At 39.4% G+C, this 16986-nt stretch overlaps 1 protein-coding gene across 2 annotated transcripts in view; it reads right to left on the reverse strand.

Moving 5' to 3' along the window:
• Positions 1-15912, reverse strand: part of Fbxo11 (F-box protein 11) — a 25399-nt gene extending 9487 nt beyond the window's left edge. Inside the window, exons 1-11 of one of the 2 annotated variants that reach the window (XM_013017945.1) lie at positions 15790-15912; positions 15478-15559; positions 14710-14851; positions 11396-11525; positions 9525-9608; positions 9316-9448; positions 6934-7040; positions 6741-6852; positions 6540-6646; positions 6325-6462; positions 1129-1346 (exon numbers count right to left, since the gene is read on the reverse strand). In XM_013017945.1, coding sequence (XP_012873399.1) covers positions 1129-1346; positions 6325-6462; positions 6540-6646; positions 6741-6852; positions 6934-7040; positions 9316-9448; positions 9525-9608; positions 11396-11525; positions 14710-14851; positions 15478-15559; positions 15790-15897 — 1361 coding nt within the window. In that variant the 5' untranslated portion in view covers positions 15898-15912. Of the gene's footprint in view, positions 1-1128; positions 1347-6324; positions 6463-6539; positions 6647-6740; positions 6853-6933; positions 7041-9315; positions 9449-9524; positions 9609-11395; positions 11526-14709; positions 14855-15477; positions 15560-15789 lie in introns of both variants that reach the window. The other variant, XM_013017944.1, reaches the window with a different exon arrangement.
• Positions 15913-16986: the final 1074 nt, after the last annotated feature.

Here is a 16986-nt window from a genome sequence, read left to right on the forward strand (position 1 = left end):
TCCTAGCTACTTAAGGAGGCTAAGATTTAAAAAATCCACTTTTGACATAATGAATTTTCTGAGTTAGTCTAACTTTTTAGTCATTCTATTTTTATTTATCTTTTTACAAAAGAGAAGATAAGCTGGGCGCCAGTGGCTCACCCCTGTAAACTAGCTACTCAGGAGGCTGAGATCTGAGGCTTGCTGTTCAAAGCCAGCCTGGGCAGGAAAGTTCGTGAGACTCTTCTCGCCAATTAACCACCAGTAAACCAGAAGTGGTGCTGTGGTTCAAGTGGTAAAGCATTTGCCTTGAGCTCAGGGACAGCACCCAGGCCCAGAGTTCAAGCCCCATGACTGATCAAAAAAAAAGACAAGACATTCAGGTTTCAAAGGAAAGTCATAGCCCTGTTTTGTCATATATAATACTGCTTGATGAATTAAAAACAGAAACCACAACATTTACAACTGTTCATAAAATAATGCGTATGGCACAGATCATTAATAACAAGAAAAAATGCAAAAATTGTGAAATAACTTCATTCAGAGGCATCTATATGATGAGAAAAACCTAACTTGGCTGGGCACCAGTGATAAATGCCTTTAATCCTAGACATTCAGGATACTCAGATACTCAGGATCTGAGGATTGTGGTTCAAAGCCAGTCCAAGCAGGAAAGTCCATGAGATTCTTTCATTATCAAAAAATGCTAGAAGTGGAGCTGTTGCTCAAGTGGCAGAGTGCTAGCCTTCAGCAAAAATACTCAGAGATAGTCCCAGGACTGGCACACACATCAAACTAACAACCAACCTTATTTATTTATTTATTTGCCAGTCTTGGGGCTTGAACTCAGGGCCTGGGCACTGTCCCTAAGCTTCTTTTTGCTCAAGGCTAGCACTCTACTACTTGAGGCACAGCGCCACTTCTGGCTTTTTTCTGTGTATGTGGTACTGAGGAATCAAACCCAGGGCTTCATGTATGCTAGGCAAGCACTCAACCCCCCTAAGCCACATTCCCTGCTCAAACCCTAATTTATAGCAGTTGTCAGAAATTAAGAGCTTTAATAAAAGTTAAAGCTCAGGATCTTAACTTTTCTTTATACTGCAGCCTTGATATGAAAAAGCAATATCCATCATAATTATATGTAAATACCTTATTGTTGGGTCACTATTTGAGGTAATCCATACACCTGCGAAGTTGTTTGCATAGATTTTATTTTCTATGAATTGTCCTCTTCCTTTTTCATGGACATATATTCCTCCAGTTTGTCCATGGTGAATTTCACATCGAACCACTGTGGGGTTAGCATATGCTTTGACTTCAAAGCCTGCTATCCTGTTTCTGTGTATGTTGCAACTTTCAAAGTAACCCTGAAAAATACAGATTTTTTTTTTAAGGCTTGTGGAAAAGAAATACCACTTAAAGACCTTTTAATACAGTTCTCCAAATTATGGATCAGAATGTTCCAGAGTAAAAGTTCAAATACAAATATGAAAAAATTTAATGTTTAAATGATTCAGTAAAGTACTACTTATGTTCTAATTCCTCTGAATACATTCAAAGGAAAGAAAAGGAGAAAGATCTACTTGGGTTTCAGTGATAAAGTGCTTAGTATTTTGATCCCTAGCACCATTTTAAAAAAAGTTCCAACATCCAATATATATAAGGAGTTCCAAAAACCAATAAACCAATCACTAAATGGGCAAGAGAGCTAATGAGAGACTTCTCAAGAAGTGGTAAGAATGGCAAAGAAATAACATGAGGAAATGTTCATCATCCATGGCCATAAAGGAAATGCAAATCAAAACAATTCTGAGATTCTATTAGATTGGCCAACATTGTTCCAACAACAAATGTTGGTGGGGATGTGGGGAAAAAGGAACCCTAGTTTTTTTTTGTTGTTGTTGTTGGTCATGGGGCTTGAACTTTGGGTTTCGGTGCTGTCCCTCAGCCTTCAGCTCAAGGCAAATGCTCTACCACTTGAACTACAGCACAACTTCTGGTTTTCTGGTGGGTTATTGGAGATGGGAGTCTCACAGACTTTCTTGCCAGGCCTGGCTTTGAACTGTGATCCTCAGATCTCAGCCTTCTGAGTAGCTAGGATTACAGGCGTGAATCACCAGCACACGGGGAGTGGGGGGGAGGGGGAAAGCACCCTATTGTTGGTTGGTTGGTGGGAATGTAAACTAGTACAACCACTCCAGACAGCAGTCTAGAGGTTCCTCAAAAAACTAAACATAGACCTTCCCTATGACCCAGCCACCCCACTCCTGGGAATCTACTCTGAACATCATGAGCCAGGACATGATAAGGACACCTGCATATCCATGTTCCTTGCCACACTATTCACAAAAGCCAAGACATGGAAACAACCCAGATGCCCCACAAAAGATAAGTGGATACAAAACATGTGGTATCTATACACAATGGAATTTTCTATAGCCATTAGAAAGAATAATGTCATTTGCAGGGAAACGAACAGAACTAAAACAAATCGTGTTAAGTGAGGTAAACTAAGCTCAGGGAGACAAATGACACATGTTCTGATATATAAAAATTAAATCTACAATACACTGAGGGGCTTGGAAGGTGGCTCAGTGGTAGAGTGCTTGCCTTGCATGCCTGAGGCCCTGGGTTCGATTCCTCAGCACCACATAAGCAAAAAAAAAAGCCGTAAGTGGCGCTGTGGCTCAAGCGGTAGAGCGCTAGCCTTGAGCTGAAGAGCTGAGGGACAGTGCGTAGGCCCAGAGTTCAGGCCCCACGACCGAACCCCCCCCCCCAAAAAAAAATACACTGAGATATGATCAATTATACAAGATTCTAGATATTCACATACAATGAAACCCAAAGAAGATACTTTTAGGAGAGAAACACAAAGGCCCAATGCCAAGTGCCTTTTCACATTTATATAAAATATGTATCAAAATTAACTCCATGTTATAGAAGAAACCTTTTTGTTTTTAAATTTTTTTTCTTTTTAAAGTTTTTAGTTTTTGATGATTCATTCTTCTTTATGTATGGTATATTCAAGTGTCTATCTTTGGAAGAGTTTGGAGGAGGGTATAGACCTCAAGGGGAAAAAAGGGTGAAAACATGCAGCAGTAGAACTCACTGGAAACTGAGGAAAGTCAACTATTCAACTCGTGGGTAGAGATGGGTCAGAGGGACTGGGAAAGAATGAGGGAATGGAAGACACTGTATGAAAAGAAATGTACTTATTACCTGACTCACGTAATTGTAATCCCTCGTACCTTACCCTCTATAATAACAATAAAGTAAATTAATAATAACAATAAAAAGTCCCAACAAACCAACTAATCAACCTCTAAAAGTTGACCCAAAGCCAGGCCCTGTGTGTACCTATAACCTCAGCTACTTGGGAGGCTGATGGAGAGCTGCTTGAGCCCAGGTGTTCAAAGCCAGCCTGGGCAATATTGATCCTTTGTCTAGAAACAACTTGATTTAAAAACAGAGACTGAAAGAGAATTAAAAAAGAGAAATTCTAAGTTCATCATAACCCAATAGAGACACAGCCATACTATTCTTGAGGCAAACTATTAAAATATCCAACATAATATATCTAATTTTTGACATGAAAATTATCTTAAATATCACAAATTAAAAAGGTGTTCAAGATATCACAAACTTTCTAAGTTAAACAAAAAATAAAGCCAGGTTATCTGAGCTTGTAATTCCAGTACTGAGGAAGCAGAGGGAGGAAGAATCTTGTGCTCAAAGACAGCTTGGTCTAGTTAGAAAGAAAGCTATTTCAAAAAGAAAGAAAACGTAGAAAACAAGGCTGGAAATGTGGCTTAGTGGTAGAGTGCTTGCTAGCATGCATGAAGCCTTGGGTTTGATTCCTCAGTACCACATAAACAGAGAAAGCCAGAAGTAGCACTGTGGCTCAAGTGGTAGGGTGCTAGCCTGAGAGAGGGTCAGGGACAGTGTCCAGGCCCTGAGTTCAAGTCCTAGGACTGGCAAAAAATAAAAAAAGTACAAAACAATGGCTATTTTCATTCAAATGATCTTCCGTAATACATGTTCTCTATAAAACACTTGGCTAAATATTGTAAATTCTGGATAAGGAAAAGGAAGATTCTGAGAGCTAACAAACGTAACTTCAGAATATTAGCAAGGTAGGTAGGTGTGTATGTGAGATAGAGAGAGAGAGAGAGTGTAGTGTGTCTTGGGGCTTGTAGTTAGGGCCTGGGCACTGTCCCTGGGCTATTTTGTTCAAGGCTAGCACCCTACCGCAGCTCCACTTTTGGCTTTTGGGAGTTAATTGGCGATAAGAGTCTCATAAACATTCCTGCCCGGGCTGGCTTGAACTGTGACCCTCAAATCTCAGCTTCCTACATACCTAGGACTGTAAATATGAGCCACCAGCACCTAGTAATGTAGTTTAGTGGCAGTATGCTTCATGAATATGCATAAACCACTACATTTGATAACCCAGCCATGGGGGTATGAGGAAAAGATGCTACAAAAAACCCTAAGTCAAAAGCAGGTACTACTGGTGGCTCACACCTATAATCCTAGTTACTCAGGATGCTGAGATTGGAGGATCTTGCTTTGAAGCCAGCCTGAGCAGAAAAGTCTGGGAGATTCTTACCTTCAGTAAGCCACTCAGAAAAAGCAGGAAGTGGTACGTGGCTCAAGTGGTAAGTGCCAGCCTGAGCAAAAGGAGGCTCAGGCACAGCACGCCTAGGCCCTGAGTTCAAGCCCCAGGATGGGGGTGTGTGGGGGGGATCCCTAAGTCAAACAAACCCAAAAAGCAGATGGAAGTTCAATCTACCCAAAATGTTTAGAGGTGGGACCTTTGTGAGGTGAATAGGATTAGATAAGGTACCTAGAGGGTGGAAACTCCATGGTTCAGTATTGGCTGCTTTATAAAGAGATGGGGAGAGAGGGAGAAGAAGCGGGGAGAGAAGAAAGAGGCACAGAGGAGTAAGAGCTGAAGATATGCCTCAAGTGGCACTGCACCTGCCTTGCAAGTCAGAGGTCTAGACATAGCACTAAAGATGGGGGTGAAAAAAAAGGTAAAAGAGACCAGGTAGACACACCCAAGTTCCCTAACTCTTTCCATGTGATGCCCTGAGCCACCTTAGGATTTTGCTTACAACAAGGCTATCACTAAATACAGTTCTTTGACTCTAGACCAAAACCACCAGTCAAAATCATCCTCCTTTCTGTATAATTAACCCAGTCTGTTATTGGTACTTTGTTTCAAAAAGCAACTGATAGCTGGGGGCCAGTGGCTCACACCTGTAATCCTAGCTACTCAGGAAGCTGAGATCTGAGGATGGCAATTCGAAGCCAGCCAGGGCAGGAAAGTCTGTGAGACTCTTATCTCCAATTAATCACCAGAAAACCAGAAGTGGCGCTGTGGCTCAAGTGGCAGAGTGCTACCATTAGAGTCTTGAGCTGAAGAGCTCAGGACAGTGCCTAAGCTCAGAGTTCAAGCCCCATGACCAACAACAACAGAAAAAGCAACTGATAAAAAGCAAATTAATAAAAAGGGTGTGAGTGGAATGGGAGAGAAAACTAATACCTCTACCATAGCAATATTTTCTTTTTTCTTTTTTTTTTTGGTCCAGTTGTGGGGCCTGAACTCAGGGCCTGGGTGCTGTCCCTCAGCTCTTCAGCTCAAGGCTAGTGCCCTACCACTTGAGCCACAGCGCCACTTCCGGCTTTTTTCTTTTTGCTTATGTGGTGCTGAGGAATCGAACCCAGGGCCTCATGCATGCAAGGCAAGCGCTCTACCACTTAGCCACCTTCCCAGCCCCTTATTTTTATTTTTTTATTGTGAAAATACCATACAGAGGGGTTACAATTACATGGGCAAGATAATGAGTACATTTCTTATCAAGCATTGTAGCCTCCTCCTTTGTTTTCCCTTCCCATCCCTTCCCATCCTCCCCCGCCCCCCACAATCCTCCCCGCTTACCCCCCACCCCTGCACCAAAGTTGTAAAGTTCATTTTTTGACATAACGACTTGTACATCTCATTGTTGCAATGGGTCCACCTGTATCCCTATTTAAACGATTTGTTTTTCCCCTTCCCCTCCACAAATTATACCGACATCAAATACAGTGAAAGCAGGGGTTATACTGCGGGGGAGGGTCATTTTTTTTAATAGAAGGAGTTGGAGTTAATTTCTTCTAAAGTTTAATTAAACTCTAAAAGTTATGGCTATATTTTTGCAAAAAAATTTTTTTAAATTAAAATACTGGAAAGTATTTTATGATTCATTTTATAAACAAATTGAAATTCTATACATATCACACATATGGAAAAGGAGAATTTATTTGATAACAAAGACAGATATTCACTAATAATGCTCTTACCATGCCATGATCAAATGTGAACACACCAACATCACGCCCATGATGAATATGATTCCGTCTAATAATTGGGTTTCCATGATTTTTAACCCAAATCCCAGCTAATGCATTATTGGAAATTTCATTATCTTCATATATTCCCTACAATTAATCAGAAACAAACCTTAGTAAAGGTTTTCATATATTAGAAAGAAAAAAAAGCCCAAATTAAAAAATACCTGTGCATGATCTGTTATATAAAGTCCAACGTTTTCACAGTCACTGATGTTACAGTGTTTGATGGTAGGACATGCTCCTTGACCACTGACACACACTGCAGAACCAACTATGAAAAAAAAAAGGGCTTATTCATTGTAAGTGTCTACTGGACAACAACAAAGCAGCTCAATTTTATTCTGCAAGGTAAAGAAAACACTAACCTGTACATGTACTTCGGATGATACAGTGATCAATAATAGGGCTACAATTTACTGTTATCTCTAAGCAGTGGTGTGCATTGTGGTGTTGAGCAGATTTGTCATCAGGGTTAAACTGAAAAGGAGAAATTTTATTTCAAATAACCATTGTATTAATAAATTTAAAAAGTATATTTTAAGTCTTAAAATGCCTTACCCTTATTGTCATGTATCCAACATAAGCATCCTCAGAACCTTCCATGAAAACAAAGGTTGAATCTCTAGTGTTTTCAATTATAACTTTGTCTGCCACTTTTCCAGGTGCTGTAGAAAAGATATGTTAAGTAATTAATCTTGTATTCTTATGGACAGGGAATCTCTATGAACAAGAAAGTTTTTAGTACTATGGTTTGAACTCGTCCTCACACTTGCCAGAGTAGCCCTGCATCACTGTAGTCAGGCCTTCTAGCCTGGCTTTATGCTGGTTATTTTTGAGATGGATTCTAGTGAACTTTTTCTGCTAAGGCTGATCTCAATCTTCCAACCTCCAGATCTCACTCTTTTGAGTAGTAATAATTACAGACATGAGATTGAGATGCAGATAATAGTTCAATCCTTAAGGCCTCAGCCTCCTGAGGATTACAGGGATTACAGGCATGCGCCACCAGGCTCAACCAAGACCAATTCTTTTAAAAGAAACATTAATATTAAAAGCAGCAAGTCTAATATTCACCTTATCAGTTAAGTGTGTGTTATCAGTATTTGTAACTAATCATATCAAATGGGGATATATATTAATCACTACATTTAAATCCATGCAATACTTTTAAAATAAGATTCAACTACAAAAGGTATTAATATCACATACAGTAACATTAAAAGTGGTAATCTTATAAAAACAAAATCACCACCACTAGCAGGAAAGAAGTTCAGGGAGAAGGGAGAATGAAAGGAACCTTTGTATTTAAATTTACTTCAAACCAGGGCCTCAATTTGGAAAGTAATCAAATCAGCAGGCAGCCAGCACTGGTGGCTCATGCCTGTAATCTTAGCTACTCAGGAGATTGAGAACTCTGAGGATTGTGGTTCAAAGCCAGCCAGGGCAAGAAAGTCCATGAGACTAGTTAACAAAAAAAGCTGGAAGTGGAGCTGTAACACAAGTGGTACCCAAAGGCTCAAAAACAACACCTAGGCCCTGAGTTCAAGCCCCAGGACTAGGAAAAAAACTCATCAACAAGAATTTTCTTTACTTTCTACTCTTTTTGTTTGATTGTTTTTGGTAGGGTAGAAGGGAGAGCTTCTGGTGTTAGGGATTGAACACAGGGTTTCAAGTCTGGTAACAGTCTACTGCTTAGCACTACACCTAGATCTTTCCCCTCTTCTTTATGTTAGAGATGAGGGAGCAAAGTAGAAACAGCAAACATAAATTTCATTAGCAAATTAGCTTAAATGGTTTTGCTGAATTCTCAAAAAAAATCAGATGGCACATACCTCCAAATGACTCGTTAGGATCCAACAAATATTTCATTGTATTTATTCTTAAAAGCTTAACCATAAGAATTATCTTTGAAACTTATAAGAAGTATTCTAAAATGTATTTAATTTCACTTAGAAACACAACAATAAAAGCATTAACGTTAGCTATGGGGATGGAGCTCAGTGCTTGAGCACTTGCCTAGTATTCGTGAGGCCCTGTGTTTGATCCCCAGCATCACAAGAAAAAAGGAGAGAAGGCAAAATATTACCATTTTTACTTTCAAATGAAAGGCAAAACCAATTTTTTTCTTTAGTAAATTTAAATGAAGGAAAATAAAGAAAGTACTGACAGCCGGGCGCCAGTGGCTCACGCCTGTAATCCTAGCTACTCAGGAGGCTGAGATCTGAGGATTGAGGTTCAAAGCCAGCCTGGGCAGGAAAGTCCATGAGACTCTTATTTCCAACAAACCACTAGAAAACCGGAAGTGGCACTGTGGCTCAAGCGGTAGAGTGCTTGCCTAGCATGCATGAAACCCTGGGCTTGATTCCTCAGTACCACATACACAGAAAAAAGACTGAAGTGGCACTGTGGCTCAAGGGGTAGAGCACTAGCCTTGAGCCAAAGAAGCTCAGAGACAGTGCCCAGGCTCTGAGTTCAAGACTCATAATAGGGTCTTGAAAAAAATACATTTTTTACTTTCTATACTTCCATTTCCTTCACATAAAGTCACCTTCATTCCTATTTCTTCTCCCTATTAAGATATTACAAAGTTGCAGGTGTCTGTGGCTGGTGCCTATAATCCTAGCTACTCAGGAGGCTGAGAACTGAGGAATGCAATTTGAAGCCAGCCCAGGAAAGAATAATCTATGAGACTCTTATCTCCAGTTAACTTCCAAAAAGTCAGAAGTGGAGCAGTGACTCACATGGTAAAGTGCTAGCCTTGTGCTCAAGTACTCAGGGATAACATTAAGGACCTGAGTTCAAGTTCAAGGTCGGCACCAAAAAAGAAATGATATTAACAATGTTCAACTGGATTTTAACTCACTCACTAGACATGATTAATATCTTACATGAATTAATAAGAATAAAAATTTAAAATTATAATAATGCATTTCAAAATACCTGCACCAATCATAGTAATTGGAGACTCAATATATATCCACTCATCAGTATATATTCCAGAATGAACAAAGATAAGTCCATCGAAATGAGCTTCTTGTACTCCACCAAGGGCATCTTCAATAGTATCATAATACTAGAAAAAATACAAGTGTCAGTACAGAACTGAAAAATTACCATTTTTAAGTCATAAAAATGCAAATCAAACATACCAACATATTTTCTCTTCCTTTGTATCTTGCAGGGTTACTGTAGAAATGTTCAGCAAATCCTGGCTTTACATGTGCACCTTTATACTAAAACATCAAAAACAAAACATTGACAACTAACCCAAATATTACATTCTAAACTAATTATTTCACAACGTCCATTAGGTATAAAATCTCTTAACTATTACACTAATTTTCTGCTACATAGTACAATACAAAATAGAAAATAAACACAGTACAGGCACATAGTGGGGCTGTTCTATATGCTGGGGTGTGTTTATTAGCACTCGTCATCTCTATCCAACTTCATGCCCTCAACACTTTCTTCACCCATTGTGACAAAGTATTTAGAGATACTGCAAATGTCCCCAGAACACCTAACAGAGCAAGATCACATCCAGTTGGACCATATGAAAATTAAGCTGGATGTGAGATTTAAACTTACTGAGAACTAGTAAATTAGCTAGGTATGATGGCTCATGCATGTAATCCCAACTATTTTGGAGACAGTGATCAAAAGGACTGTACTTAGAGAGGGAGTTAAAAAGTTAGTGAGACCCCAGTTCAATCAATAAGCCAGGCATTTTGGCATGCTTCCATGCTTCCAGCTACTCAAAACTCTAACTGAAGCAAAAAAAGACTAAAGAGTGGATTAAGTGATAGAGTGCCTACTTAAAAAAACGTGAGGCTGATAGAGTGCCTACTTAAAAAACGTGAGGCTGAGTTCAAACACCCAAATTGTAAAACCAGGCTGAGTTCAAACACCCAAATTGTAAAACCAAACAAACAAAAAACAGTAACTTAAATATAAAGTAAAACAAATCCATTGGAATCATAACATCCCACGCTTCTGATACTTATACTCATTGAATATGCTCTTTGCTTGCTTATTTATTTTTATTTTGCCAGACCTGGGGCATGAACACAGGGCCTGGGCATTATACCTGAGCTTCCTTTGCTCAAGGCTAGCCATCTACTACCTGATCCACAACATCACTTCTGGCTTTTTCTGTTTATGTGGTACTGAGGAATTGAACCCCAGGCTTCATGCATGCTGGGCAAGCACTCAACCTCTGAGCCACATTCCCAGCCCTTATTTATTTATTTGTTTATTATTTATTTATTTAATGAGCCCAACCTGGCCTGGAACTCAGCTCTTCTCCCAAGTTGTTGAGGTTACAGATACATACAGTCATGCCCAGCTTTGAGCAAATTATTAACAAATATGTCACCAGTGAAAAGAATAGCTGAATATTTTGCTAGGTGATATTCATTGGTTATTTTTACAATCTTTTTTGTTTCTTCTTGTGCCAGTCCTGGGGCTTGGACTCAGAACCTGGACATTGTCTCTTAGCTTTTCTGCTCAAGGCTAGCACTCTACCACTTGAGCCACAGCTCCACTTCTGGCTTTTTGGTGGTTAATTGGAGATAAGAATCTCCTAGACTTTCTTGCTCTCCTTGAACTAGGATCCTCAGATCTCATCTTACTGAATAGCTAGGATTACAGGTGTGAGCCACTGCACCTCCTCAGCTTTTCCTAAATAGTTTTTATTTGCGATAAGAGTCTCACACTTTTGTGCCCAGGCTGGTTTTGAACCATAATCCTCAAGTCTCAGCCTCCTGAGTAGCTAGGATTTACAGGCCTGAGCCACTGGCACCTGGCATTTTTAAAAAACTTATTATAAAGGTGATGTACAGAGGAGGTAAAGTTACATAAGTCAGGTAATGAGTACATTTCTTTTTGGACAATGTCACCCCTTCTTTTGCTCTCATCCAAGTTTTTCATCATAATCTAATCTTAAATAAATTTATTTTTATAAAGAAATGTATTTATAAGTGTATAATATATAAACTACTATATTTATATTTCATACCAACTGCTGGAAACTCTCCTTCCAAGGATTTGGATGTTCATATTCTTCTGGATTAATCTGATAGAATTTACCAGGTTCAGGATGCATCATAGGACGGGTATATTCAAATACTTCCATGTATAATCGTTTCCTGAAGAGAAAAAGAAATTACAAGATTTTTTTCCCATCAACTGTCTTTTAGAATTATAAACTTCTGTGCAAACTTATTCTCTAAAGTCTCAAAAACTTGTGTAAGATTGGAGAAAATACAGTGATTAATTACCTAATGGTTTGCTCTATTGTGCAGACAGGCTTTGAATGCCTTGATATTCTCAGGCAGATACCTGATCTGGTTGCCTGAATCAAAAGATCCTCCTGTCTTAGTTTCTTAAGGTCTATTGTATGTACTATCAGGCAAAATAAGAAATCTTAAATGTGAAAATGTAAGTTTTTGCTTAAAACAAAAATTAATCTATAAACAGTAAAAGGTGAGTTTTTCAAAAATTGTTTAACAGGTGTTTTAAACCCATAGTATAAAAACCTTTATGATATTATTTAAAAATAATTTTCAATAAAGTAATTTTAAACAATTCATCTGAGATTTTTAGTGCATTTATATCCTATCAAGTACTACACCAAATCTTGGAATTAGAGTAATAGTAACTATTATTAGTTCTTGTATATGTGTAATGTTTTATCTTTTACTGCTCTTCATTCTTAGGTCTTTAATCTCAGTATTTCTCTCTTAAATACAACTAATTCCTTACTTTTCACATTACACAAATAGATAACATCTGTAAAATATAGAAAAGTAGAAAGGAAATAACATACTTTTAATACACTCACTATTATCAATTTACTCTATTTTCTTCTAGTCTTTTTTTGCAAGGGGAATCCGTTGTGGGGTTTTTCTTCTAGTCTTTTTTTGCGGGGGGGGGTCAGTTGTGGGGTGTGAACTCAGGGTCTGGGCACTATCTCTGAACTCTTTCTGCTCAAGTCTAGATCTTATTTGTTCTTCTAGGGGTCTACCACTTTGAGCCACAGCATCACTTCCGGTTCTATGGTGGTTTAGTAGAGATAAGAGTGTCAGACTCTCCTGCCTGGACTGTCTTTGAACTGCGATCCTCAGATCTCAGTCTCCTGAGTAGCTAGGAATACAGGTGTGAGCTACTAGCACCTGGCTCACTCTAGTATTTTTATATTGTTTCATTGATTAATTACCTAACCATATGAATTTTGTCATCTGTTTATTTCACTTTTTGTAACATTATTTTCCAATAATTTTGTTTTGTTTTTAAATCAGTTGTGGGGCTTGAACTCAGGGCCTAGACACTGTCCTTGAACCCGTTTTGCTCAAGGGCAGTACTCTATCACTTTGAGCCTGAGTGCCACTTCCAGTGGTGGTTAATTGGAGATAAGAGTCTCATGGAGGGGCTGGGAAGTTGGCTCAGTGATAGAGCGCTTGCCTTGCATGCCTGAAGCCCTGGGTTCGATTCCTCAGCACCACATAAGCGGAAGAAAAAAAGCCGGAAGTGGTGCTGTGGCTCAAGTGGTAGAGCGCTAGCCTTAAGCTGAAGAGCTGAGGGACAGCGCCCAGGCCCAGAGTTCAGGCCCCACGACCAGACCCCCCCCAAAAAAAGTCTCATGGACTTTCCTGCCCAAGCTGGCATTGAGCTGAGACCTTCAGATCTTAGCCTCCTGAATAGCTTGGATTACAGTCATGAGCCTCTGGTGCTCGGCTTTCTCATGTTTTGTTAAACATTTTTTGCGGGGCTGTGGTATCGCTCAGTGATAAGAACCTTGTCTGACATTCTTAAGGCCTTGTGTTTAATCACCAGCACTACAAAAATGCAAAAACTGAGCTGGTTGCTGGTGGCTCTTGCCTGTAATCCTGGCTGAGATCTTAGCCTCTCAGTTTGAAGCCAGCCTGGGCAGGAAAGTTCATGAGACTCTTATATCCAATTAAACACCAAAAAGCCGGAAGTGAAGCTGTGACTCAAGTGGTAGAGTGTTAGCCTTGAGCAAAAGACCTCAGGGACAGCACCTGTAACTTGATTTCAAGCCCCAGAATTGGCACCCATCAAAATAAAAAAACAAAATACAAAAAATAAAGAAAGCCCCACAACATTTTGTAATTGCTATTAGCAAACATAACTCAGCCTTCCAAAGTAAATATAGTTCAATTTGTTCCTTCTCTTATTCCTAAAAACTTAATCTTTAATTTTTCATCACCTATTACACATAAAGCAAACAGATTCTCAAAAGTCAAATTACTGGGCTGGGAAGGTGGCTCAGTGGTAGAGTGTTTGCCTTGCATGCACAAGGCCCTGGGTTTGATTCCTCAGCACCACATAAACAGAAGGAAAAAAAAGCCGGAAGTGGCGCTGTGGCTCAAGTGGTAGAGTGCTAGCCTTGAACTGAAGAGCAGAGGTACAGTGCCCAGGCCCAGAGTTCAGGCCCCACAACTGGCAAAAAAAAAAAAAAAAGTCAAATTACTCAGTGGTCAAGAGGAATACATATTTTAAAGATTATGAATATAACTATTTTTAAAAATGAGCTATAAAATATATACTTTGTAACTTTTTTGGGGGGAAAGAGATCAGTTATGGGGCTTGAACTCAGAGCCTGGGTGCTATACCTGAGTTCTTGTTGCTCAAGGCTAGTGCTCTACTACTTCTGAACCAAAGCACCAACTTCTGGTTTTCTGGTGGTTAATTGGAGTGATCCATCAGCACCCACCTTACTCTAAACTTTGAATCCACTTACTATATTAAATTACATAGTTCTGCTTTTAAAACACTATTAAATGCCAAGGCACTGATGGCTCATGCCTGTAATCCTACTCAGAAGCCAGTGCTGGGAAGAAAATTCCATGAGATTCTTATCACAAATTAACCTCCAAAAAAATCCAGAAGTGGAACTTAGCTCAAGTGGCAGAGTACAAGCCTTCAGCAAAAAGTTCAGGGACAGTGCCTAGACCCTGAATTTAAGCCCTAGGACTGTCATGCGTGCGTGTGTGCGTGCATGTGTATGTGTGTATGCATGCACACACACACACAGAGCATTAAAAAGCTTTCCTATAATCACTCCGTTGCTATTAATTGATAACAGTTGCTATTCAGTTGATTAATTGAAACAGCATTTCATTTACTGTTTCACAAATCCTGCCTGTACAGACAAACCTAAATTTATGATAAAAAGATAACTTGAAATTTATAAGCATTTAACTTTATTTAACTACTTACTTGTAACTACCAACTCAGACTTCAACTTCTGTATGGTTAGCATTTCAGTGGGCAAAAAATGTATTTCAAGATAAAGAGGTTTTCACTTACCACAAAATTGGATCATTAGCAAGTTCACTGAAGCGCTTACACACACAAGCTGCTCTACAAAGATCCTGTTCCAGCAAATAAGAGAAGATTTTTAAAACTACTTCATCTGGTAGTTTCTCCTGAAGATATTGTTCGGCAGGTGCTGCTAAAAAAGACATTAACAAATGTAAACAATCTACTTAGTATGCCAACAATGATTTTCTCATTATTTAAAGAACATCCTTTCCATTTTCTCTAATAAACAGCTTTAAGTATCTGGATTTTAGAAATAACACACCTTTATCTTGACTTAACAAATATTCTTTTTCTTAGTTATTATTTACAATTTGAGAAACTGACTAACATATATAGAAAGTTCTTTTATATAGTAATAAAAGTCAAAGAGGGCTAAGTGCCGATGGCCCAGGCCTGTGATCCTAGCTACTCAGGTGCTAAGACCTGAGAACTGTGGTTCTGAGCCAGCCCCAGCAGACAAATCCTTGAGACTCTTAACTCCAATTAACCAGCAAAAAGCCAGATGTGGAGGTGAAGCTCTGGTAGTAGTGTCAGCAGTGAGTAAAAAAACTGAGCAAGAGCTTGAGGCTTGAGTTCAAGCAACAGTACCAGATTGGGGAAAAAAAAGTCAGAGGGAAGGCTAGGTTCTGATGTACATTTAGTAATAACAATTGTCTCATTCCCAAATCTGATATTATATTTAATTTCTTTTTTTATCTAATATAATCTTTTAAAAATCATTTACCCTGTCCCTTAGCTTCCCATACAAAATACCTGATAGATCTTGTGATTTTCCAGACACTCTTGCACGCTTTGCTCGATGACCAAAGTTTTCTGTAGTTGAAGTTGAGGCACCCTTCAAAAATACAAACAAAAAGAAAATTTATTAAGTAAATATTTTTACCATATAGAATCATCACATCTAAAAAAGAACATTCCCAATTTTTGTTTCCTAAAAATTCTTCGACTACAAAAACAAAAACATTAAGAGAGAATAATAAATAAATAGCCTCTTAGTTGTAGCAGTATTTCTATAAATAAAAATGCTTCATTACTAGGGAAAAAGTGCAGTTACAAGTAACTTACCTCCATACTGCTCTTTGTAGGACACGCTGTTCTTTTCGGCAAAAGAGTTTTTCTACGAAGTTGATATGGACTATTTTGTGCACCAGGACCTGATTCTTCTGCAACCATATCTGCAGGTACATCATCATCTGCAAAAAAACAAATGAAGTAAGAAAAATGACAGATACATCCCCCTCCCTTTTTTAGGCCAATGGAAACAATCTTTTTTAAAAGACCCTTTTTTTTGGCCAGTCCTGGGGCTTGAATTCAGGGCTTGGGCTCTCTACCACTTTGAGCCAAAGTGCCATTTCCAGCCTTTTCTGAATAGTTTACTGGAGATAAGAGTCTCACAGACTTTCCTGCCAGGTCTGGCTTCAAACAGTGATCCTCAGATCTCAGCCTCCTGAGTAGCTCATACACCACTGGAGCTCAGCATTCCCTTCCGGCCCCCCTTACCCCCACCGGCCGATCATGGGGCTTGAACTTTGGGCCTGGGCACTGTCCCTGAGTTCTTCAGCTCAAAGCGAGCACTCTACCATTTGAGTCACAGCACCACTTCTGCTTTTCTGGTAGCTAATTGGAGATAAGGACTGGGAAGGTGGCTCAATGGTAGAGTCTTTGCCTTGTATGCATGAGGCCTGGGTTCGATTACCTCAGCACCACATAAACAGAAAAAGCTGGAAGTGCTGTGGCTCAAGTGGTAGGGTGCTAGCCTTGAGCGGTAGAGCTGAGAGACAGTGCCCAGGCCCAGAGTTCAGCCCCCACTACTGACAAAAAAAAAAAGTCTTACGGACTTTCCTGCCTGGGCTGGCTTTGAAATGCGATCCTCAGATCTTAGCCTCTAGAGTAGCTAGGATTACAGGCGTGAGCCAGTGGCACCTGGTTTCTTTCTTTTTCTTTTTTTTGCTGATCGTGGGGCCTGAACTCTGGGCCTGGGCGCTGTCCCTCAGCTCTTCAGCTCAAGGCTAGTGCTCTACCACTAGAGCCACAGCGCCACTTCTGGCTTTTTCTGCTTATGTGGTGCTGAGGAATAGAACCCAGGGCCTCAAGTATGCAAGGCAAGCACTCTACCACTGAGCCACCTTCCCAGCCCCACAGATACAATTTTTTTTTTATAAAATTAGACACCATTTGAAATAAATGTTACCTTTCTATTCAACTTTGAAGATACCTTTTAAAATAAAAAGGATGAGGAAGATGTCCATTTGACAAGAGGAA

The sequence above is a fragment of the Dipodomys ordii genome, unplaced genomic scaffold, assembly GCF_000151885.1.
Source record: "Dipodomys ordii isolate 6190 unplaced genomic scaffold, Dord_2.0 Scaffold37, whole genome shotgun sequence".
NCBI classification, from domain to species: domain Eukaryota; kingdom Metazoa; phylum Chordata; class Mammalia; order Rodentia; family Heteromyidae; genus Dipodomys; species Dipodomys ordii.